Source organism: Eurosta solidaginis, chromosome 1 (genome assembly GCF_040869045.1).
Source record: "Eurosta solidaginis isolate ZX-2024a chromosome 1, ASM4086904v1, whole genome shotgun sequence".
Taxonomy (NCBI): domain Eukaryota; kingdom Metazoa; phylum Arthropoda; class Insecta; order Diptera; family Tephritidae; genus Eurosta; species Eurosta solidaginis.
The window spans coordinates 324,823,997-324,850,975 of NC_090319.1; the positions used below are offsets into that span (position 1 = coordinate 324,823,997).

At 38.6% G+C, this 26,979-nt stretch overlaps 1 protein-coding gene and 1 pseudogene across 5 annotated transcripts in view; both read left to right on the forward strand.

Moving 5' to 3' along the window:
* The window catches only part of DPCoAC (dephosphocoenzyme A carrier), a 106,115-nt gene that overhangs the window by 12,934 nt on the left and 66,202 nt on the right, over positions 1-26,979 (forward strand). The window contains exons 2-3 of one of the 5 annotated variants that reach the window (XM_067761989.1): positions 9,895-10,161; positions 10,247-13,220. The exons of 3 other annotated variants lie outside the window; for them this stretch is intronic. In XM_067761989.1, the coding sequence (XP_067618090.1) occupies positions 10,423-12,894 (2,472 nt within the window). In that variant the 5' untranslated portion in view covers positions 9,895-10,161; positions 10,247-10,422 and the 3' untranslated portion in view covers positions 12,895-13,220. Of the gene's footprint in view, positions 1-9,894; positions 13,221-26,979 lie in introns of those variants that run through there. One more of the 5 variants, XM_067761990.1, reaches the window with a different exon arrangement.
* LOC137240857 (piggyBac transposable element-derived protein 3-like) lies at positions 13,510-15,331 on the forward strand (annotated as a pseudogene).

Sequence of the window (26,979 nt, forward strand, 5' to 3'; positions counted from 1 at the left end):
TATATAAGATGCGATTTTCAAACTTTTGTTGATTTGTAGGGGAAGAGGGGTCATAAAAATCACCAAAATGGAATCCGCAGCTCTAGGAAACTCTTAGTTTATGAAATATAAGCGTTTAAATTTCCAAATTTAGTAACATTGCAACTTAAGTCCTGCGCCTATATTCGGGTCGCACATGTCGATAGCGGTATCAAAAGACGCGTATTTTCTTCAAGATTCAGAATCCGAAAGCAATATAGTTTCTGCTTTCGGATTCTGAATCTTTTATCTCGTTTAAAAGTTATTCGCGGAAAACCCGTCGGTACTATTGTCCCTTTTTTCGTTGCAATTAAACAAACGAAACCATATGAAGGTGGTGAATAGTGTTGCCAGCTCCGCAAGAATATCTTTTCATCTTGGTAGAACATTATAAGGTGGTGGCACGTCGACATTAATGCAAACAAACATAACTACCAATGTATCTTGTTTTTGTAATTCTCTGAATATTCTCTTCTCTTCTTTTGCCTTGCCTTGCCTTGTCTTGTCTCGTCTTGTCGTGCCTTGCCTTGTCTTGCCCTGTCTTGTTGTTGTTGTTGTTGTTGTTGTTGTTGTAGCGATACGGTTGCTCCCCGAAGGTTTAGGGAGTGATCGATGTGATGGTCCTTTGCCGTTTACAGATCCGGTACGCTCCGGTAACACAGCATCATTAAGGTACTGGCCCGACCATCTCGGGAACGATTTATATGGCCACATCAAACCTTCAGGCCAATCCGGTATTTTAGTCGCCTCTTACGACAGGCATACCTACCGCGGGTATATTCTAACCCCCTGACCCGCTGGGTTGTCTTGTCTTGTCTTGTCTTGTCTTTTCTTGTCTTGTCTTGTCTTCACTTTCGCCTGCGGCGCTTTTGTTCAAAAAATACAAAAACATTTTGTTTTTCATTTCGAATGATAAAACATGAAAATTTTTTATAAAAATCGCGCAATTTTTTTTTTAATCAATTTTTTATTAAAAAATTTTCGCATGCGTCGCAAATGTAGAACAAATAAAAATACCCCTTTCTCTAAATTCTTATCATAAAAAATTTAAATTTTTTAATTTCTTATCATAAAAAATTTAAATGTTTACTTAAAAATCTTTCGTTTCGTAAAATTAAATACATTAATTACATATTATTCAGAGACTTAAAAAAACAAGATACATTGATAGTGTATGTTTGTTTGCATTTATGCCGACCTGCACCACCTTATAATGTTCTACCATTTCTTAAAATTTGAAGTTTTTCCTATTTATTGTTATAAATACACTTGGGAAATGAAATAAAATTGATATAAAGCTCTTTTTTGCAAAGATATAACTTATTTTATTCGTCCACGACCCTTTTAAAAATCTTTTATATAAAAGTGGGCGTGGTCCTTAACCGATTTCGTTAATTTTTCTTCAAAGCATTCCTTATAGTAAAGGCAACCTCTCTGCCGAATTTTGTTACGATAGGCTTAACGATTTTTGATTTATGATTAATAATATTTGTAGAATTGATTTTATCACAAGTCGGCTGTTCCACGCCCATTTTAAACAATATTTTCAAATTTTTATCAAGAGTCAATATCAGTCCACATGTCAAATTTCAACATTCTAGTTGTATTATTTACTAAATAATCAGGTTTTTTGTGTTTTCCAAAATGTTATTTATATAAAAAGTGGGCGTGGTTATCATCCGATTTCTCTGTTGTTGTTGTTGTTGTAGCGATAAGGTTGCTCCCCGAAGGCTTTGGGGAGTGTTATCGATGTGATGGTCCTTTGCCGGATACAGATCCGGTACGCTCCGGTACCACAGCACCATTAAGGTGCTGGCCCGACCATCTCGGGAACGATTTATGTGGCCACATTAAACCTTCAGGCCATCCCCTCCCTCCCCAACCCCAAGTTCCATAAGGAGCTTAGGGTCGCCAGAGCCTCGTCTGTTAGTGAAACAGGATTCGCCGCGGATAGGTGAGGTTGACAATTGGGTTTGGAGAAGCTATATGTTGCGCTGGCAACCTGCAGGGTTGCGCTACACAGCCCCTTGAATCTGGTATTTTAGTCGCCTCTTACGACAGGCATACCTACCGCGGGTATATTCTGACCCCCCCCCCCCTAACCCGATTTCTCTCACTTTCAATACCAATCTATTCTGGGTCCAGATAAGCTCGTGTACCAAATTTGGCGAAGATATCTCAATATTTACTCAAGTTATCGTGTTAACGGACAGACGGACGGACGGATGGATGGACGGACATGGCTCAATCAAATTTTTTTTCGATACTGATGATTTTGATATATGGAAGTCTATATCTATCTCGATTCCTTTCTACCTGTACAACAAACCGTTATCCAATCAAAGTTAATATACTCTGTGTGCAAAGCACGCTGAGTATAAATATTAGTTTTATAATACATATATATTATATATAGTATATAAAAATTTTACTATTTTGTACTTACTTATAAAGTACTTATAAAAAAATGTGGCATTTGAGAGTATGCCTCAAAGTTTCATATAAATGATGTATATTGGAACCAAACAAGATAAGTCATTTCATATAAATATGTTTTCATACAAATAAGCCGCAATCTATTGTATACATATGTATATTTGTGTAATTTGTTTACCTACCCTGTTTGGCCGTTCTTATAAAAGCTTGAACAAATTCAGTTGTATAAACAAGGTTTTACCCACATGTTCATAAAAAATATAAAGGTTTATAAAGTTGTTATAAGTCGTTGGATCTTTGAATGTAAATGTCATTTAAAAAAGCTTTATTAACCTCCTGGCGTTCGCGGCGGTGTGGTGGTAACGTGTTGGCCTACCACACTGAAGATCCTGAGTTAAAATATAAAAAATGAAGAAACAAGTTTTTTCAATAAAAAACAGATTTTTCTATGCGGGTTCGCCCCTCGGCAGTGATTTGGCAAGCATTCCGAGTGTATTTCTGCCATGAAAATGTTCTCAATGAAAACTCGTCTGCCTTGCAGCTGCCGTTCGGAGTCGTCGTTAAAGACGTTGTTGTTGTTGTAGCAATGCTCGCCCCACCTAATAGCCGCGACCGATCACAAATTGTCATCAATATCCTCTAACGGGAGTCCAAGGAAACTTGCCGTTTCAACAGGGGTGGACCATAAGGAAAGGGGTGTTAGAGGCGTTGGTTCCACATTACAATTAAAGAGATGGTTGGTGTCATGTGGGGACACATTGCAAGCGGGGCATACATTTTGTATGTCGGGGTTGATTCTGGATAGGTAAGAGTTTAACCAGTTACAGTATCCAGAACGAAGTTGAGCAAGAGTGACACGCGTTTCCCTGGGGAGTATGCGTTCCTCTTCCGCTAGTTCTGGATATTTTTCTTCAAGTACTGGATTCACCGGGCAATTCCCGACATAAAGGTCCGACGCCTGTCTATGGAGTTCACCAAGGACCTGCTTGTGTTTTTTCGCTTCATACGGCTGGGTTCTCAGGTGCCGTATTTCCTCAAAATGCTTACGGAGATGACTCCTTAGGCCCCTAGGCGGTGCTGGTTCGTCAATCAGATGTCTGTTGGGATGCCCAGGTTTCTGGGTATTCAACCGAAACTGTTTGGTCAGCATCTCATTTCTCTCCCTGATGGGGAGTATTCTCGCCTCATTATGCAGATGGTGTTCTGGGGACATAAGAAGACAGCCCGTGGCGATTCTGAGAGCAGTATTTTGGCAGGCCTGTAGTTTCTTCCAGTGGGTAGTTTTTTAGGTTTGGCGACCATATGGGTGACGCGTAGCACGTAATCGGCTGGCTAATTGCTTTGTATGTGGTCATGAGCGTTTCTTTATCTTTTCCCCAGGTACTGCCAGCAAGGGATTTGAGGATTTTATTACGGCTCTGAATTCTCGGAACAATTGCGGTTGCGTGCGCACCAAAATGTAGATCCTGATCAAACGTCACACCCAAGATCTTGGGGTGTAGGACAGTCGGTAGCGTAGTGCCATCGACGTGGCTGTTCAATATGGTCGACATTTGGGGCGTCCATGTTGTAAATAAGGTCGCGGAAGATTTAGTCGGTGACAATGCCAGGTTTCGCGAGGCGAAAAAACTGGAGAGATCAGGGAGATAGCCGTTTATTTTATTTCATAGCTCATCGATCTCTGGGCCTGGGCCTGTGGCCATTATTGTGCAGTCATCGGCGTAGGAAACGATTGTGACTCCTTCCGGTGGTGAAGGTAGCTTAGATATGTAGAAATTAAACAAAAGTGGGGATAGGACACCACCCTGTGGCACCCCTTGTTTAATTCTCCTTGGTTTTGATGTTTCGTTTCTGAATTGCACCGATGCCTGCCGACCACCCAGATAATTTGCGGTCCACCTTTTAAGACATGGGGGAAGGGTATACCCTTCCAGGTCTTGCAGTAATGAGCCATGGTTGACCGTATCAAAGGCTTTTGATAGGTCTAGCGCTACGAGTACTGTTCTATGGTGGGGGTATTGATTCAAACCGCAATTTATCTGGGTGCTAATGACATTTAGCGCGGAGGTAGTGCTATAGAGTTTTCTGAAGCCATGCTGATGAGGGGCCAGCTGCAAAAGTGCTTGGAAATAATGGAGCAAAATGGCTTCAAGCGTCTTTGCCACTGGCGATAGGAGAGATATCGGACGATATGACTCACCTACGTTAGCTGGTTTCCCAGGCTTTAGTAGCGGGACCACCTTGGCCATTTTCCATTTCTCGGGTATGGCAAAGGTGGAGAGAGACAGGTTGAAGACATGCGCTAAATATTTGAAACCCTCTTTCCCTAGGTTTTTAAGCATCGGCATGGCTATGCCGTCTGGGCCCACTGCTTTGGATGGTTTAGCGCGACCAATGGCGTCCTCAACCTCTTTAGCGGTGATGGTGATTGGTGACGCGCTAAATTTGTGTTTATGTGCGTGTCTATTGGCTCTCCGTCTATCTTTGTCGACCGTAGGATGCATTATATATTGTCGGCAGAAAGCGCTCGCGCATTTTTCCGCATCCGACAGCACCTTATCGCCAAAGGCGATGGAAACTTTGTCTTTGTGCTTAGTCGGATTCGATAGGGACTTTACGGTGGACCAGAGTTTACCTACACCGGTAGAGAGGTTACAACCTCTTAGGTGCTCTTCCCATTTCGCCCGCTTGTGTTCGTCCACAAGCAATCTGATGCGTTGGTTTATATCCCTTATTTGGGGGTCGCCTGGATCAAGCTGTCTTATAAGGTCGCGTTCCCTCGCTAAGCTCGCGGCCTCCGCCGGGAAGTGGGGCCGGATTTCGGGAATTCTCCCGGCGGGAATGAAATGTGCCGAGGCGGATTCAATGAGCTTACGGAAGGCACGCTCCCCTTGGCGGGCATCAGTCGGGATAGGGAGGGCAGCAAAGCTGCTGTCTGTTGCAGATTTATATTCTTCCCACTTTCCTTTTTTGAAGTTTATGAAAGTGCGTTTTTCGGTGATGATGAAGTCGGCGGTACGCTCGAACGAAATAAGTATGGGCAGGTGGTCGGATGCCAATGTTACCATCGGCTGCCAGTTGACGCAGTTTACGAGTTCTGCGCTCACGATTGAGATATCTGGCGAGCTATGACAGCTTCCTACCATACGTGTGGGGGCGTCTCCGTTTATTGTGCAGAACGTCGTTTCTTCTATTTGATCCGCCAACATCTCACCCCTACTGTCCGCCCGCAAGTTTGAATGCCATAGGTCGTGATGGGCATTGAAATCGCCTAAGATAATGCGATTGTTGCCAGTGAGTAAGGCCCCGATTTTAGGGCGGTATCCACTGGGGCAACAGGTGACAGGAGGGATGTAGATGTTGATGATTTCTAGATTTGCATCGCCTGACCGGACAGATAGGCCTTGACGTTCTAAGACATTGTCCCTGCGGTCGATGCCAGGATCAAATATATGATATTGCATAGAGTGGTGTATAATAAACGCGAGGCCGCCTCCATTTCCGCTCTCGCGGTCCTTCCTGTGGACATTATACCCAGAGCAGGTCTGCAATGCAGATCTTGCTGTGAGTTTAGTCTCTTGAATCGCAGCAATGCGAATGTTGTGCCGCTTCATGAAATCGACTATCTCCGTAATCTTCCCAGTTAGTCCATTACAGTTTAACTGCAGAATTCTGAAGTGCATGAGGGGTGACGCCGCCACTCTAGGGGTAAGTGACGGGTGACTACGCCTAGGTTGTGGAAGGCCAGAACGCAATTGCTGTTGTGGCCTTGGGACTGGGCGCCCTTGGGCAAGCATTGGGGTACCCGGATGATTTGGGTTTGCGACCTGGCAACATGGCGCGATGAAACCCGTCGAGGGGTTGCCGTCGCGGAGACCAGAACATCTAGGAAAGTGGCACCACCCAAGGCAGGAGCTGCATTGAGCGGATGTCGCAAACCTATATATTCTGTGCTGGCAGACGGTGCAAACGGAGGGAGGGACTAAGAGTCTGTTTCCATGACCTGCACGATTGCTGCCAGAAAAGAGGGGGGGAGAAGAAGACGGGGCAGGGGCTGATGCTCAGCATTGCTACCAGCTCTACTACGAAGGTAGTAGTTATGAGTGGTATCAGCTGTTTGAGTTGTTGGCGCCGTGGGGCGCGAGCAGCAGCGGGTACTTGTTGTGGCTTGCTGAGCAGCGAGGCTGCTGGAAGGTAGTGGAGGGGCAATTAGGCGTAGATTACGGGACGCCCTTGGGCGTGAGCAGCAAGGAGCCACAAAAGATTTATAAAAGTTACGTGGACGTCGGGTTTTGGGATCAAGCCCAGAACAACCTGTCCGATGCAACCATCCCTTGCACGAGACACACTGAACAGAGTATGACCGTCCTAAAAAGATTCTTTTCTGGCAAATGCAGCAAAACCATTTCTCAGGACCGGGGTCAGGAGACGGACCCGGATTGGGTTCGATACCTTCCCGGAGTAAGAGAATATGTAGCAGTCCTGCTGCAAGGAGCTGCTGGGAGGATGACAATTTGTGGGAGGGACGAAACAAATTAAATGGGGTCACACTGAAATGACAGTCCTTGGTCGGGAAAAATCCCGAGTCGCTCCGGTACATAGAACCGACTGCCTTGGGAAAAGACGAAGTCCCGTTAATTTGTAGGAAAAATTTAAAAAGGAGCACGACGCAAATTGGAAGAGAACCTCGGCCTAAAATCTCTTCGGAGGATTTCGCGCCCTGCATTTATTTATTTTTATTATGAACCTCTCATCTCAGTAATTTTTATGAATAAGAGATGTTAGTTTGCCGTTAAATTTATACCAGGAATGGCAAGGGCAATACTTTTTGTTATATACATACATATGGAATTCATATGTTTTTGTTCGAAAGTATAAAAACCTGAATTAATAAATTTATGTGGCATAAGAGTTGTAAACGGTAAATGAAAATAATTATCACGCCTTAAGCCAAAATCACACAGAATTTATTAAAATGCTTCTGGATAGCAAACATTTTTAGAAAAGAACCCTGAAAAAGCGTTTTGTTCAAGATATGCTGATATTCGTTTTAAGAACCAGTACTTTTCCGCTAAAACTGATCCTTTCCGATTAAACATATTTATTCTAAACAATATTTATTCTAGAAATCCCTTGTGAAGGTAATTTAATAAAGATGATACTACGCTTGAATTAATAAAACTTCCTACCTACTTTTACTAGTTTTATTTATTTCTTTTTTTCGCTTAAATTAAGATTTATAAGATTTATTGTGTCTTCGTTTTCCAAAGTGTTTTCAATTAATCCATATTATCCTATCGCCCCAAATAGAGTGCGTTTATACTTCGCAATGCCCTAATCGCGGTTGACCAAGTAGGCTTAGATTTTAAAATGTATAGTAAAATATTCGTAGCTCCCTATAATCAGTTTCTAATTTAAGAAGGACACGCATGCATATTTTTTTGTGAGAAGTTTGTGAAATTTATTAAATTTCGCCCGACATGACCTGCAGGAAACCCCAAGTAAAAATTTGCCTAGACTTTAAGCTATAATTATTGGAGTTTTTATTTTGTTTTGTTCATGAAATTATCATATATTTGGCAATTTGAAGAGAATTATATTTCGTCTTCTTATTATGGCTTTGATACTTTTCATTCAGTGCCATATTTAAGGTGCGCTGGGCATAGAAGAGTGCGTGAAATCTACTATATATTTGTGAAAGTATGTCTGTATGTATGTTTGGACCTGCAGCCTAAAGCGCAGAATGGAATCGAACGAAATTTTGTCATGACATAACCTGAGTGCGTCAATCTATCGTAGGCTATATAAAAAAAGTTTTCGACAAGGGGGCGTGGCACCTCCCATACAACTGGAATTTTTCGTAGTCAATATATGTGAAAGTATTAAGGCTAGACGACTGAAATTAGGTGAGTGGTTATATGAGACCATTCCCTACCCCCTCCAGAAAAACTGGGTATCACGAAAAAGGGGCGTGGCATCTCCCATACAAATGGGGGTTAAGATTAGTTAATATATTAGTCTATATAGCACTGCTTTTATTTATATTCGAACGACGCTCTATGGCGCCTTTTGAGTTTTTTCTTTGCAAAAACCATAACTTTTGAAATAATAAAGATATTTTAAAGATTTATACAGCACCTGAAAGCTAATTATTTAGACTTTGGATAATTTAAAATACAGGGTGCCAGAGTAACATTGTGCTTCATAATAATTCGTCAAAGTTGAAAAATTGTAGAAAAATACAAAAAAAATTTTTTTTGTTAAAAATTGAAGGACAAACTTTGAAATTTTTTTTATGAGGATATATTTGAACATGAAATCAGATAAACTTATGATTTGTATGAAAGAGTGTGGCTCTACCCACTTATGATTAAAAGTTTTGCATTTATTAGCCGTTTTTTTTTATACACGCGTATACGTTTACGTTTGCGCGTGAAAAAAAACGAATATCCTCGCTTAGATAATGCTTAGAGACTCTTCTAGCGGCAGTGGTTAAATAACTAGCTACAGCCACAGGGTGTACCGAAAAGCGGAGACACAACCCTCTGATGGCCATAGAGTATAACATATAGCTAAATCAGTTGCGATGAATTGTGGACACACATAGAATACATAGAATTAGTGTAGATGGTGAAACAGAGACACATATTTCAGTTACATCTGAGTATAATGCGTATTGAAATTTAGTAGTACACATTTTATGCGCAGCAATTTCAGAGGTGTATTTAAAGTTTGACGCTTAGCAGTCCATATAAAGTTTAAGCGTATAGACGTTTACGTGTAAAAAAAAAACACGGCTATTATATTTATCTATTTATCCTTCGATAACCCGAGATCTATAAACAGCGCCAAAGACTTCAGGAGTGTATCTCCTAGGTAGCGCATTTGGGGGACTGGACTTGCTAACGCAACTGCTCCTATGATATGGGACTTGGTGTTTTCTTCGTCTTTTTTATATTTAATAGCCAATGCTTCTGTAAGATGAGTCTTGGTGATAGTTCTAGTATAATCTGACAGCTTCCTTTTTCTTGTGTAGGTCGAACATTCTTCTATGGGTTTTGTTGGTCTTCCTCTAGTTCGCTTGGTTGATGTGCTAGGCATTTCTTGGTCAAAAAAACTTTTAGCAGCTAGCCAGCTTTCATACTTACTTATAAACCTTGAAGTAGAACGACCGACTGCTTGCCATTTTCTTTGTATTGAAATGTAGAGGAGCCAATTTTTTCTTTCAAGCCTTCAGTCTTCTTTGTTGCATGCTTCATTTGGTAATTCTGTCATAATAGCCTCAAAGAACTCCGCTTTTGTCTTTGAAGCTTTGAACATCTCAAATATTTTAGAATTTTCTAGAGACATATTAAAATTTGCCATCGAGTATATCTTACTAAAAAAATATGTGAGCTCTATTTATGTTTATTTAAATAAACAGTATACTTTATTCTATAGGCTCCAAAAAACGACTGATTTTGGGCGTTGTATTAAACATTGCTTTATATACTCAAATTATGGAAATGAGTTCCAGGTATATTATGCAGCTTGTAACCGAAAAATTTGGTTTTATTAACAAATTCCAACAACAAAAGTGACCGTACTAAATTCGCCTCCTTCTTACCTATACCTGCTCAGGCGCGTATTTATACTCAAGGTTGCTTCACTTTATTTGATGTAAAAAGTGAAATCGCAGCTGGACGCAGGTAAACTTTATGAATTCAGGTAACTGAATATTTAGCAAATACCTACTGTAAATTTCACGGATACCTTTTTGTCCTTTTTTATTTTCCATCAAATTTCGAAAAAGGTCCTAAAAATAGGCTTTTCGAAAAACAGGCAAATCTGAGAACTTTTATAAAAAAAAAAAAACAAATTTTATGTTTTGCTTCAACCCAGAATTAATTAAGCCAGCCGTACAAATACAATTAGTACTATCTATTTATTTAAACAACAAAAACAGAAAGCAACATAAGAAACCTGAAAATGAAGAACTTCTACAATCACATGAAGTACAAATACGGTGAACACACTTGCATGTACTTAAAACAATTTAGCAAACAGAAAATTAAATTAGCTAAGCAATCACAACAACTAAAATATTTACTGGAATGTAAAAGATACGGTCTCATACCGAACCATCTTTCAAACACACTAAAAAGCACGCTAATAAACACAACATCCGACAAAGTACAGCAACAAATAGAAAAAACAAAACACCATTTTTTCTTAAAAATTCTCAATATTGAAATCACGCAAACAAATATGAACATAAAAGTAACTAAGGATACAATATATAATGCACATCAACAAATACGTAGGACTCTCAATGAAGATGAATTTAAGGCAGTCGTCGTCAAGCAAAACTCTCTAAGTAATAAGATCGGTAAACAAAGTGAAACAACCATTTCATCCAAAATTCAGAAGCTCAAACACGAGCAAATTCGGAAATTAGGCGTCAGCCTTAACTCTGAATGGTTTGTCAACGCTACAAATATAGAATTTCCCGAGGATGTCAAGTGGCTACTGTCTTTAGGCAAAAAATTTACATTGCCAACTACAACAAACAATTTTTCCTCTGTCCAAACAATAGCCGAAATGGAACAAGTTTTTGAGACTTTAGAAACAGAAAAAGAAAAGGAAGTAGCAAGAAATAAACTCAGCAACAGAATTATGAATTTTAAGCGCAACATCAGGCACAATTCTGTGGAAAAATTCATATTAGAAACATATAGGAAAACAAAAGCGTTCCTTAAGACACACAAAGACGACATAGTCATCACAGACAGCGACAAAGGAAACAAAACAATAGCACTCTACAAAATGGACTACAACACTAAAATGGAAAATCTACTAGGAGACAAGAATACTTACAAAGTAGTTAGAGGCGATCCAACAAACACACTACAAAGGAAAAACAACAACATAGTTTACGAACTATATAAAGGCAAACACATTAGCTTAAGAGAAAAACAACAATTGACGAGCACGGCAGCAACTGCCCCTCGTTTATATGGGCTACCAAAAATCCACAAACCTGAATGTCCCCTACGTCCAATTGTTTCGTGCACCAATGTCCCATGTTATCAGCTCTCCAAATTTATAGGAAAAATACTGATATCGTTGATTTCGCCTGAACTCAACATTAAAAACTCATATGAATTAAAAGAAAGACTAAACAATATAAATGTTTGTGAAAAAGATGTGTTAGTGTCGTTCGATGTTGTCTCCTTGTTCACCAACATACCAACAAATTTAGCGTCAAAAATCATAATGCGGAAATGGGAAGAAATAGCAAAAAACACGACTATATCTAAGAGCAAGTTCCAAAGCATATTAGATTTCTGCCTCAAAGATAACAATTACTTCACACACAACGACAAAATGTATACACAAACTTATGGCATGCCCATGGGCAACCCCCTCTCCCCCACTATTGCCGACATAGTCATGGACGATGTACTCAACTTCACATTCATGGAACTCCAAAAACAACACGGCATACAAATAAAATTTCTAGTCAAATACGTAGACGACATCTTCGCGATTATTGAAAAGGACGACGCAAATATAATTTTAGATACACTCAACAAATACCACAACAAGTTAAAATTTACTATAGAGAAAGAAGTAAATGGCAGTATCCCTTTCTTGGACACCCGCATTCACAACAACAACAATAATTTGATTTTAGATTGGTACTCTAAACCAACGGCTTCTGGGCGCCTAATGAACTATTTTTCTTCTCAGCCCTTTAAATATAAAATTAATACAGCAAATAATTTTATACATAAAGTATTATCAATAAGCCATCAACAGTTTCATGAGACCAATGTAAGAAATATTAAAAACACGCTTAAAAAGAATAACTACCCTGACTACTTAATAACCAATCTAATCGACAAAAAACTAATGGACATAAAAAACACAACAAAACAAACCCCAAATATAGATAACCAAACAAAGCGATACTTCAGTGTCACATACATTCCCAGGCTGACAGAAAGTCTTGCACATGATCATAATAATAAGAGAACATCCCACACAACATTGGCATTCAAATCGAATTGCACTCTAGCGACGTGTTTCACTAAAACAAAAAGCCCTATAGATATCCAACAACAAAGTAATGTAGTATATGAAATACAGTGCAAAGGTAACGACAGCGAAAACTGCAACAAAGTGTACATTGGCACAACAAAAAGAACACTAGGTACGCGATTAGCTGAACACGAAGCCGACATACGCAAACAAAAACAAAGCACAGCTTTATCTCAACACGCGGTAACAAACAACCACACAGCTTACTTTGCAAATACAAGAATATTGGACAAAGAGAAAAGAGAAAAAACGAGATACACCATAGAGAGCCTTCGAATACTTCAAAAAAGAGAACATACGATTAACAGAAGAGAAGACACTGACAATATTGCCGCTTCATATTTATTATGTTTATAGCATTTATAGTGACAAGTTTACCACAAAAAACGATGGTATCGATTTTTGATTTAGTTTTAATAGTTTAATGGTTTTAACATATTTGAATATTTAAAGCAACACATTTTTATGTAAGTAAGTGCAAAATTAACATTATTGTCAAGTGTAATTTTTGTTTGATGTGTAATCATGTTCACCATCTCCTTACATATCTCTATATATATGGATGTAAAAAAATAAAAACTTATTGTAATGTTCGCTTTCTTATATTAAATAAATATAGATATCTCAACTCCTGATGATGCCAAGGAAATTTGGCGAAACGTTGAGTTATAAGGTGGAATAAGTCTCTTTTATTCGCACTATCAACAATTAGATCAGAAAAGCTTATAAAAATTAAAAAATCTGCATAATTATCCTTTCGTTATAATACAAGAGAGCTGTAGCAGGCCGTTTTATTTAGAGATAAAAAAATTTTTAATGCAACAAAAAAGAAAAACTACAAATTTTTCTAAGTGTTAAAAATTAATCAACTTTGAGCGGCTCTACCTCCTAAAATATCATTTTCTGTTTAATAAGAGTTACATATTCGTAATTCTTTATTAAATACATGTATTAGGTTTATCGAACGCTTTCATGAAATTTTTGATTTTTGCCAAGCTTTTCGGGCAGAGGCGCCATAGTGCGACGTCGGGTACTCTGCTAGTATCTTATAAAAACAAGAAAAAGAATCTGTTCCACCCGAATTTGTGTTCGATAAAAGTAATACCTTAGAGTTTTTCGAGATTTTTTTTGACGATAAGGTTTACGAACTTCTCTCTCTTCTCTTTTTTGCAAAGATATAGCTTATTTTATTCATCCACGACCCTTTTAAAAATCGTTTATATAAAAGTGGGCGTGGTTCTTAATCGATTTCGTTAATTTTTCTTCAAAGCATTCCTTATAGTAAGGGCAACCTCTCTACCGAATTTTGTTACGATAGATTTAACGACTTTTGCTTTGTGATTAATAATATTTGTAAAATTGATTTTATCACAAGTGGGCGGTGCCACGTCCATTTAAAAATTTTTTTTTCAAATTTTTATCAAGGGTCTCAATATCAGTCCCCACGTCAAATTTCAGCATTCTAGGTGTATTATTTACTAAATAATCAGGTTTTTGTGTTTTCCAAAATGTTATATATATAAAAGTGGGCGTGGTTATCATCCGATTTCACTCATTTTCAATACCAATCTATTCTGGGTCCAGATAAGCTCGTGTACCAAACTTGGTGAAGATATCTCAATATTTACTCAGGTTATCGTGTTAACCGACAGACGGACGGACGGACATGGCTCAATCGAATTTTTTTTCGATACTGATGATTTTGATATATGGAAGTCTATATATATCTCGATTCCTTCATACCTGTACAACCAACCGTTATCCAATCAAAGTTAGTATATTCTGTGTGCAAAGCACGCTGACTATAAAAATGAACTTCAGAGTTACAACTGAAGCAGATAAGAGTTTTATCGGTATTTTACTCCTATCTGGTTTTAATAGTGCTTCTTGATATATATTATACTGGAACCAAAATATAGATACTCATCATCCAGGTGTGGCCTCGTGCATATCTCGTACTGGGTTCGGAGAACTACTACGTTCTTTCCATGCCAGTGGGGATGGCCATATTTCTCCTGATGCAAAATTTGGTAAAGTAAGTCCTTTATGGGATTTGTTGAATGAAAGATGGCTAAGGTATTTTCCCGGAGACAAACATTTATCTATAGATGAATCGATCATACCTTATTTTGGAAAACATGGAACCAAGCAGCACATTCACGAAAATCCAATTCCTTTTGGGTATAAAATAAGGTCACTCTGCACAAGATTGGGGTATCTCATTTTTGGAGAACCATATCGATGAAGTCAGTAAAGTTGGCAACGATGCTACTGTAACTCTTAGAGCCAACATAGTTGAAGACGCTCCAATCAAAGATGTTGTAAAAAATATGAAAAAAACTGGGCTCATACCATCAAGTAACCGATATAAATTCCAACATAACTTTAGTACGTTACAACGACAACAATATCGTAACCGTCACCTCAACGGAAAGCGAGGTTCGCCCAGTCGGCAAGGTATAGAGATGGCTCAATAATAAACGTGCAGATGTCCATTAGCCGCATTGCTACCAAATATACTACAAGTTTATGGGTGGAGTAGATAGACTTGATCAAAATGTCGGAAAATACAGAATCGGAATAAGGCTCAAAAGATGGCATTGGCAAATGTTGACTTTTCCCATAAACGTGTGCGTTAATAATGCATTTCAGTTATACCTGCTTTCAGAGCAGCACAAGGTTAAAAGTTTTTTTTTATCTTTCACGAGGTATATAGTGCAGAGGTACTTGCTTCTTGGAGCAGCACCCTTGACACTGGCAAGTCGAAAGTTCACGATTCTACTAGACTGGATGGAAACGCACTTCAACTGGTTTATATGTTCAGTTAACTTATCAATTTAACTAAGTTATTATTTTTTTAACGATATAGATTGTTTTCTAAATTTTCTTCGTTTGGGCGTTAATAAAAGAATTATCATAAATTATTATTAAGGGAGTTTAAATCGTTTTCCACCTGGTCCATCCAGCGGAGTGGCGGCCAGAGCGTCATCTTTCATTCGCACAACATGGACGAGCCAGCGTAGCCGCTGCATTTAAATTCGCTGAACTATGTTGATGTCTGCGTAAAGCTCGTACAGCTCATCATTAAATCTTCTTCGGTACTCGCCATACATCCTTCGAAGAACTTTTCCCTCTAACACTTCCAGAGCCGCTTTATCTGATGTTTTAATGTTCCATGCTTCTGCACAATATATCAGGACGGGTACGATAAGTGACTTGTAGAGTATGGTTTTCGTTTGCAGAGAGGGGACTTTACTTTTCAATTGCCCACCTAGTCCAAAGTAGCATTTATTGGCAACAGTCACTTTAACTTTGAGTTAAAAATATTGTAACGAATTTACTGCAATTCCCCTTATTTGCAATCTTCTGCCAACGTTCGTATCGCTAAACTGTTGAATAAATAACTCCAATATTGAATAATGGAAAAATTGCCTTTATTAAAGTACTTCACAATAACACTTATACCTTGCAACGAATAGCTTGCTTAATACCCAAACTGATTAATAGCTCAAATGAAGCTGATTTTTTGCCTCTACTATTGTCGCCTTTTTATACTGTCCGACCTCCTCGTTGCATAGTTCTAGGCTTTTCTAATTCCAGAACTTACTAGTTAGTTATAAATTTCTCAGCTACAACTACAGATGTAAATGTTTATAGCTTCTCTCATACCCCATGAGCTTGTATGAGTGAGCGACACTTCCACAATCACAATTGCATACCTTTAGGAGCATTTCTTTTGCTTCTCCGCCGCGTGCACACGTATGTGAAGACATAATGACTGAATTATTGATGTGAATTCACGTCACTGCTTAGCATCGGCTTAGAGATGGCAGTACCCCTTAGTGTTGCTAATATTCGTATCACTGCCCTCCACCTAAGTCTGATCGTCCCGTTCAGACAAATCTCTCGATCTAAACGCTGCTAGCCTCTCCAAATGAACCACCCTTCTACTTCGTGGTTTCCCAATTGTTTGTATGCGGTAGATGGTGTCACTGATCTTCTTCACAACTTTGTACGGGCCTTCCCAACTGCACCGAAATTTGGATGGAACACCTTTCCGCCGGTTAGGGTTGTATAACAGTACCAAATCTCCCGCCAAGAAACCTTTCGAATTATTGTTCTCATCGTACCTATGTTTCATCGTACTACTCAATACCCTAGTTCGTTCCTTCACACTCTGTTGTTTGGCCAATGAACTACTTCGTAGAGCTTGCGCTGGACGGATTTGCTTTGCATAATCAGTATCGTTCCGACGCTTCAAAACAGTAGTGTGCCCTGGCTTGAAACCGCCCTCGCATTCTTTCTGCGAAATTCTTTCCTTCGTTTTAGTACGTCCGTTAGGGTTTTTCGATGCCAGTGTTTCTCTCAAAGGTACCTTCGGTTTTGATTTGTTTGGCCCATTCGTTCCATCAACCCTTGCCCAATCTGCTGCCTTTGACTTTTACTGTTTTTGTCGGATCTCTTTCACCAGCACTCGATTACTGCTGAACCCTTCTTCCAAACTGAAGTTAAGTGGCACATCCTGGTTCTCATAGCGCATAATCTTTCTTGGCATATCGATCCTGATGTCATGGTCAACTAAGAAGTCCACTCCCAATATGACTTCATCAACGATCTCCGCCACAACGAATTTGTGTAGAACCATGACCTTTCCAATTAGGACTTCACATATCACTACTCCCTGGACTTGGTTATACTCGCCTGTGACCGTACGCAACCTTGCTCCAGGTAACGGTTTTACTCTCCTGTTGACTAAATCAGATCGAATCAAGGAATGAGATGCGCTCGTATCTACAGTCAGTACACGCTCCTTGCCATCCACATTCCCTCTGACGGTAAGACTGCTTGATTTCCTTCCAATTTGCGACACAGATATCACAGGACATTCAATAGCTGGAGCTAGCTCTCGATTTTTACATCTGGCACGCTCTTGCTTATCTCCTCCAACTTTGCGCTTACGGCCACCCAAGTTGGAACTACCAGGACCAAGATTGCAATGACGTGCAATGTGACCGGGCTTCCCGCATTTGAAGCATTTGATAACTCTTTCACTCCGCTTCTGCGATCCTTTCAGCGCCTCCAATATTGCGTCTACCAACTCTGGCCTTTCTACTTCCACACTGCGTGCTTTGAAAACAGGCTTACACAGAAGCGACGCTGTTTCCTGAATCAGAGCATGTGATACCGTTTCTGCGAATGTTAGTTTTGGATTCGCATATGTAGCCCGCTTCCTTTCTACATCTCGTATGCCATTTATTAAACTCTGGATTTTTACCCTTTCAGTGCATTCCACGGGTGCGTCCGCATTTGCAAGATGAGCCAATCTTTCAATATCTGAAGCAAACTCCTGCAATGTCTCATTTGCTTTTTGGTAGCGGTTTTGCAACTCTATTTGGAATATCTGTTTTCTATGCTCGCTTCCATAACGTCTCTCGACAGCGGCCATCAATGCTTCATAGTTGTTCCGCTCTCCTTCGGGAATCGTCTGTAGGATTTCGGCTGCTGGCCCCTTCAATGCCACGAACAGTGCAGCAACTTTATCTTCCGCATTCCAGTTGTTCACTGCTGCGGTCTTCTCAAACTGTAGCTTGAAGACCTGGAAAGGAACAGAACCGTCAAAGGATGGTGTCTTTACCTTCGGATTGCTTGCTGAAACAGCTGGACGATTTAGTTGTAACTGCTCCATACGACCTTTCAAATCATCGACTTCTGCCTGAAATTGAGCGATTTTTGCATCCTGCGCTTGCAGTTTTGATGATCCCCTTGCTTCCTGTTCTGACAGTTGCGAAGATATGGGAGATTCTTGTGCTTTCAACTACTCAGACATATATGTCTTCTGTTCTAACTGTGTTTCTATCTTAGATGTTATACGTGTCTCCTGTGATTCCAGTTGAGATGCCAGTTGAGATGACATTTGCGATGACATTTCTGAAATACGTTCCTCCTGTGCTTTCATATTGGATGTTAAACGTGTCTCTTGCGATTCCAGTTGAGAAACCACTGTCGATGTTTGAGCAGATATTGCAGCCAAAATCATGTTCAAGTCTGTGCTCGTAACTGTCTGCGTAACTGTCTCTTCCATTTTTGTTGTTTCCTCGCCATCAAGATGAAAGTCATACTCTTCCCTGTCAATTCCTTCTAATTCCATTGTCTGTCCTAGTCGTTCCTGAAGTTCTAGTTTAATGCCGGTTGTATTCAATCTACGGCTCTCCAACTCCTTCTTCAGTTGCTGGATCTTCAATTCACTTAACTTTGGCATGTCCAAGTTGTATTCGAAATCTTCGGAATTTATTCAACAATTCCTCTTCTGACACCAATTGTAACGAATTTACTGCAATTCCCCTTATTTGCAATCTTATGCCAACGTTCGTATCGCTAAACTGTTGAATAAATAACTCCAATATTGAATAATGGAAAAATGGCCTTTATTAAAGTACTTCACAATAACACTTATACTTTGCAACGAATAGCTTGCTTAATAACCAAACTGATTGATAGCTCAAATGAAACTGATTTTTTGCCTCTACTATTGTCGCCTTTTTATACTGTCCGACCTCCTCGTTGCATATTTCTAGGCTTTTCTAATTCCAGAACTTACTAGTTAGTTATAAATTTCTCAGCTACAACTACAGATGTATAATTTTTATAGCTTCTCTCATACCCCATGCGCTTGTATGTGTGAGCGACACTTCCACAATCACAATTGCATACCTTTAGGAGCATTTCAGATAAGATATCTGCATGTGCTTGTGCGTTGCTTCTCCGCCGCGTGCACGCGTTTGTGTAGACATAATGATTGAATTATTGATGTGAATTCACGTGACTGCTTAGCATCGGCCTAGAGATGGCAGTACCCCTCAGTGTTGGTAATATTCGTAACAATATTGTAACGAATATTAGCAGCAGTTTTTTTTTTATTTATTTATTAGCAGCACTAAGGGATACTATCATCTCTAAGCCGATGCTAAGCAGTGACTTGGATGCACATCAATAGTTCAATCATTATGTCTACACATATGTACGTACACGCAGCGGAGAAGTAACGTACAAACACATGCAGATATGTTATCTGAGATGCTCCCAAAAGAATGCAATTATAATTGTGGAAGTGTCGCTCACAAATACACGCGCATATGAGAAGCTATACACGTGCATCTGTAGTTATAATGATTGAATTATTGATGTGCATCCAAGTCACTGCTTAGCATCGGCTTAGAGATGATAGTATCCCTTAGTGCTGCTAGAATGGGCCTCAGTGGCTAGAAATGGACAGCGCTAAATATTTTTATTTCCAACATATATTTATTTATTTAATTTATTACAAGTGTGTCGGGGTCATTGTAATCTTTTAGGAATATGAGCCGAATTCCAACCTTCGCTAACGTTAAATCTCCATCGCCAAAAATACCTAAAGCAGTATCAAGTGCGCAGAAAAGTATGCAACATTTAGTACCGTATGGTTACAAGGAATAACAGCCTAACTGCTATACTTCTACATACATAGGACTTAGGTGGTTATTCCTTATGACCATATGATACTTTATGTCACATAAGCTGTCACCGCCGAAGTGTTTTATTAACAAACGGTCGTCACTGTTACGCACAATGGCGTGGGCGGCATTTTCATCGAGATGAAAAGCAAACATTTGCCTCGCACCACCCAAAATGAGTTCCAAAGTTTATAAGGAGTTCTTGGACGATGCTCTCGTTTGATTTTCAGATGATCAAATGGATGAAGACAGCATTTTCCAACAGGATAACGCTGCCATTCATGTTTCAAAGGGGTCTTTCAAATGGCTGGCAGAACACAACATTCCACTTATGAAGTGACCTGCATGCAGTTCCAATTCGAAGCCGGTAGAAGAACTTTGTAGAGCAAAATTTATGGACAAAAGGTCCACGGACACTAGGGTGGTCCATCTTTTTCGATTTCGGAAGTTTTAATCTCCCACTCGTGGAAATGATTTCAATTGATGAAAAAATAACCCTATTAAAAAATAAGCGAGCTAAAATAAGGGGAAGGCGGGCCGCACAATATGCCCTTTTACCAATATAAGAATACTTTGAATTATTCCTAATATTTATACAACCTATTGCATTCATATTATAAATGAAAAAATAACCCTATTAAAAAATAAGCGAGCTAAAATAAGGGGAAGGCGGGCCGCACAATATGCCCTTTTACCAATATAAGAATACTTTGAATTATTCCTAATATTTATACAACCTATTGCATTCATATTATCTAAGTAATGGCAACCGACAAATACGAATATTTAATACTTTAATATGATGTAAAATGTGTAAAAAAATATGGCATCATAAACTTGTAGCATAGGAAAAAATCAATAGATATAAAATCACATATTGGAAAAGTAATGTTTATTTTATTTTAAACTACAGCCTTTTAACAAAAAATATTCATTCTATTACTTAAAAACTTGTAACATGGTTTCCTTGTTGACATTTGGAAAACGTGCTTTATAATCTTTAACAACTGAAATAAAAATTAGGTTTGTTCTTCATTTTTTGTTAAAGGTGATTATATTCACCAATAAGCTTTATGCCGCGCTCAGCTGCATCATTTACCACTTTAAGTTTACGAACAATATCTAAACATTGTTTGTAAGATGAATTTGTGCTCCATTTTCCAAAAAGTCTGTAGGTAAGTTTAACTTTTCAAAAAATAATTTACTTTTATCGCATATAAAGTCCTCAATTTCCTTGTGTTTAATGCCATTAATATCACTTATCTTCAACCGTTTAATGCCTTCTTCATTTGGCTTTACTTTCTTTAAAGCATCGACCATAGCCCGCTTTGAAACAATCGAAATTTCGTTACCAAAAAAAGGTAACGAAATGTTGACTGGATTTAAATACCACAAATGGTTTAATATTTTTTTACTTGTTACTCCAGATATCTCTTTGTCAATATTTTTATATTCATTCAGTTCTTTCCAAAGCTGTAAATCAAGTAGTGGTGCTTTGTTCGCATATGTAGCTTTGAACCAAACTTTTACATATAAAAAAAAAATAAAAAAAATAAAAAGGCATATATCTGCAATTCCTGTCTTTTCTTTTACTGTTAATTGAAATTGATCTTGAAAAAAAAAAATATTTTGAGACAGTAAATTGCCTTAGACATCCAACGTGCATGATGAAATGCACCTGGACGATAAAAATTTAGGTTAGTGGGATGTACTTCAGTGAAAAGTTTACAAAGTAATAAAAACTCTTTATAATCATCGCGGGGTTGTTGAATTGTTAGACATAGATTTATAAAATTTGGAATTTCAAGTTTAACTGGCTCTAGAATGTGTTTAATTTTTTCTATCTGTAATCCAGTCTTTACCTGATTTTGAATTATTTTTGGCCAAAATTCTTGAAAACGTTTAAATAAGGGTACGCTTGGACCAGATGAAGAAGGCATCTTTACTTCAAAGACACTTCAAAATCATTTCAAGTATGTGGTGTCTACATGGAAAGTACAAAATATCACGTTCTAACATGTGTTGCAGTATTGTGGCCGCCCCTTTGATATAACCCATGTTGGATGCTGTAGTATCACAAAAGAACGCTATCACTTTACTGTCCAAATTCCACTCTAAAAATACGTCATAGACTGCAGCGGCTTGCTCTTTTCCTGTTGAATTTGGCAGAGCAGGAACTGCAAGCAAAGTGCTCAATATCACCACTGGTAACCAAGACAGCAAGCCTATCGACCTTTTCTGCTTCAGTTAAGGAAGGTAAAAGCTTTCCATCCCAATGAATTACTGGTGCCAATAACTTATCATTTTCAAAAGCAGCCTTTAAATTAATAGACCTCTTTTCACGCATTTGTTGCCTGGACCGGCGTAATGTAGATCTGCTTATGGACAAAGCTGCAGCGTCATGCCCCAATGCTTCTCCTACGTCTACTAAAATGTGGACTCCAAATCTGTCGCTAATTTTGCAGGCATCAAATGCCGCTGATATTTTCGGAGTGAATGTTACGTGCACCATAGAGTCTTTTTTTGGTTGTGAAGGACCCGGTTCTTCTTGAAGTACCTCTTCTGGAAATTTATCTGTTTCATCTTTGCTGCTACGGGACTCGTCCGAACTACCACCTGATGATAAAGGAAATGTAACTCGTTCCATTATTCTGGATTGTTCTTGAACGCTTCCCTGCATTCGCTCGAATAGTTTTTCAGATCTTTCCATAGCAGCTTTCTCTTTGGAAGCAAGTTGGTAATCGTACCCATGCATATAGGCAGGACGCCCTTTTTTCTTTGATTAAGTAAAAACTGTATATCTTCGTCTATTTTCAGCAACTCCAAAGCATTTGTATGGGAGATATCAAATAAGTCATCAAGTCTTTCCACAAAAATATGTTCTTTTTCTTTTGAACTAGGCCTTTTAGCTGACTTCTGTAGTACCCTCCACTCTGTATACAGCATCTCAAGCTTCTCGATACAGTGATCATCTCTACGTGTCGGAATGCGAGACTTATCCCAAAAAACAGAAACTTCTTTAAGAGTTAAAGAGGCACTTTCACGTAGACTAAGCTTAACTTCACGCATGTTGTAAAATAGCACCAGTAATACTTGCTTATTGGAGGGCAATTTATTGCCTACAATTTGCGACGTATAGTGTCCAATTAAATAAACCTCACAATCTTTTCGTAAAGATCTTTTAGCAGACATCATAAAAAAACTTCGAAGAAAAACCTTTTTCACAGAAGAACGCACGAATAGACACAGTGTTACTACCGTATAGCTATTATCAATGATGACGGCATCATTGATGATGACTATTATCTTATAATATAAAATCGAGAAGAAAAACACCGCGAGAGACGTGTCAGCTGATTGCTCTCTCAACTGACAGAGTTGCCTATTGACATTTTTATATGCTGAGTATGGTCCGTTTGCAATTATAACAGAAAATGTATAATATATTTTTCTAATTTTAATAAATTAACGAAAAATTTATATGAAAAGTTGTAAATTATAGATAAGTGAACTGGCTAGATATATTTTATATTAGTTTTTTTTATGATGTGAAAAACTGTAAACTGAAAATGGATGTTTGCATGCTAACCAATCAATGGCAACATTTTTCTAAATGTATACAAAGCAAAACAAAAGAAAACAGCTGATTTCTAAGTTGCCACAAAAATCAATCAAACTTGAACGCGCACGTGCGTACGTACGTACGTCCGTACGTTTTTTGGGTAACAGACGCTTTGGCGATAAATTGACGCCTACTAGTTTATTTGCATAAACCACTCAGTGGCGTCATATAAAATGTTTGACCTGCCTGCGGCACGGGTTAGAGTTATCCAATTTATCCCAAATTTTGACACAAATTACTTTTAGCGTAATGAAACATTTCTGTGGGGTGGGAGGCAAGAAATTAAAATAAAATATTTTTTACCTTATAAAATGGACCACCCTAACGGACACCTTTACAGAACTCAATTAGAGTTGAATTTGGCTATTAAAGAAGCTTGGAAAGATTTAAGCAGCATGCTGCTGCAAAATTTAGCCAAGTCGATACCCATTTGAATATATGAAGCCATTAATAAAAATGGAGGACCAATTAATTGGTAAAAATTTATTAAATGAATAAATATTTAAAAATAAAGTTGTTGCGTTTAAACGAATATGCACGTATTCGTAGTAGTATTTTTATACTCAGTTGAGCAGAGCTCACAGAGTATATTAAGTTTGATTGGATAACGGTTGGTTGTACATATATAAAGGAATCGAGATAGATATAGACTTCCATATATCAAAATAATCAGGATCGAAAAAAAATTTGATTGAGCCATGTCCGTCCGTCCGTCCGTCCGTCCGTTAACACGATAACTTGAGTAAATTTTGAGGTATCTTGATGAAATTTGGTATGTAGATTCCTGGGCACTCATCTCAGATCGCTATTTAAAATGAACGATATCGGACTATAACCACGCCCACTTTTTCGATATCGAAAATTTCGAAAAACCGAAAAAATGCGATAATTCATTGCCAAAGGCGGTTAAAGCGATGAAACTTGGCAGATGGGTTGACGTTATGACACAGAATAGAAAATTAGTACGATTTTGGACAATGGGCGTGGCACCGCCCACTTTTACAAGAAGGTAATTTAAAAGTTTTGCAAGCTGTAATTTGGCAGTCGTTGAAGATATCATGATGAAATTTGGCAGGAACGCTACTACTATTACTATATATGTGCTAAATAAAAATTAGCAAAATTGGATGAAGAACACGCCCACTTTTAAAAAAAATTTTTTTTTAAATTCAAATTTTAACAAAAATTTTAATATCTTTACTGTATATAAGTAAATTAAGTCAAAATTCAACTCCTGTAATGATATGATGCAACAAAATACAAAAATAAAAGAAAATTTCAAAATGGGCGTGGCTCCGCCCAGTTTCATTTAGTTTGTCTAGAATACTTTTAATGCCATAAGTCGAACAAAAATTTACCAATCCTCCTCAAATTCGGTAGGGACATAGATTCTATCTACTTTATCGATATCGAAAATTACGAAAAATGAAAAAAATGCCATAATTCTATACCAAATACGAAAAAAGGGATGAAACATGGTAACTGGATTGGTTTATTGACGCAAAATATAACTTTGGAAAAAACTTTGTAAAATGGGTGTGACACCTACCATATTAAGTAGAAGAAAATGAAAAAGTTCTACAAGGCGAAATCAACAGCCCTTGGAATCTTGGGAGGAATACTGTTAGTGGTATTGCATATATAAATAAATTAGCAGTACCCGACAGATGATTTTCTGGATCACCTGGTCCACATTTTGGTCGATATCGCGAGAACACCTTCACATATACATCTAAGGGCCACCCGCTTTTAAAACCCTCATTAATACCTTTAATTTGATATCCATATCGTACAAACACATTCTAGAGTCACCCCTGGCCCACCCTAATGGCGATATCTCGAAAAGGCGTCCACCTATAGACCTAATGTCCACTGCCTCTTAAAATGCTCAGTAACACCTTTCGTTTGATACCCATATCGTACAAACATTCTAGAGTCACCTCTGGCCCACCCTAATGGCGATATCTCGAAAAGGCGTCCACCTATAGACCTAATGTCCACTGCCTCTTAAAATGCTCAGTAACACCTTTCGTTTGATACCCATATCGTACAAACATTCTAGAGTCACCCTTGGTCCACATTTATGGCGATATATCGAAAAGGCGTCCACATATAGAACTAAGGATTACTCCCTTTTAAAATACTCATTACCACCTTTCATTTGATACCCATATCGTACAAACACATTCTAGAGTCACCCCTGGCCCACCCTAATGGCGATATCTCGAAAAGGCGTCCACCTATAGACCTAATGCCCACTCTCTCTTAAAATGCTCAGTAACACCTTTCGTTTGATACCCATATCGTACAAACATTATAGAGTCACCCCTGTTCCACACTAATGGCGATATCTCGAAAAGACGTCCACCAATAGACCTAATGCCCACTCCCTCTTAAAATGCTCAGTAACACCTTTCGTTTGATACCCATATCGTACAAACACATTCTAGAGTCACCCCTGGCCCACCCTAATGACGATATCTCGAAAAGGCGTCCACTTATAGACCTAATGCCCACTCCCTCTTAAAATGCTCAGTAACACCTTTCGTTTGATACCCATATCGTACAAACATTCTAGAGTCACCCTTGGTCCACCTTTATGGCGATATCTCGAAAAGGCGTCCACCTATAGAACTAAGGATTACTCCCTTTTAAAATACTCATTACCATCTTTCATTTGATACCCATATCATACAAATACATTCTAGAGTCACCCCTGGCCCACCCTAATGGCGACATTTCGAAAAGGCGTCCACCTATAGACCTATTGCCCACTCCCTCTTAAAATGCTCAGTAACACTTTTCGTTTGATACCCATATCGTACAAACAAATTCTAGAGTCAGCCCTGGTCCACCTTTATGGCGATATCCCTAAATGGCGTCCATCCATAGAACTATGGCCTACTCTCTCTTAAAATACTCTTTAATACCTTCCATTTGATACACATGTCATACAACCACATTCCAGGGTTCCCTAGGTTCATTTTTCTACATGGTGATTTTCCTTATTTTGTCTCCATAGCTCTCAACTGAGTATGTAATGTTCGGTTGCACCCGAACTTAGCCTTCCCTACTTGTTGAATATGTGATGATAAGAGTACAACAACAACGAAAACAGGTTTTTTGAGTCAATTCGAATTTCCGTTAGATGAACAAAGAATATGGGCTAGAATTTGTTGTTATGAATGCATAAACAAAAGAACGCCAAAGTGGTAAAGTTAAAATTAAGAGTGCGTTTAAACAAATATGTATCACTGTATCTTCTCCGGTTGAATTCCTTATCCAATTTTTCAAACGCCTCAAAGTTGAAAAACTTCGTTCACTGCTGGC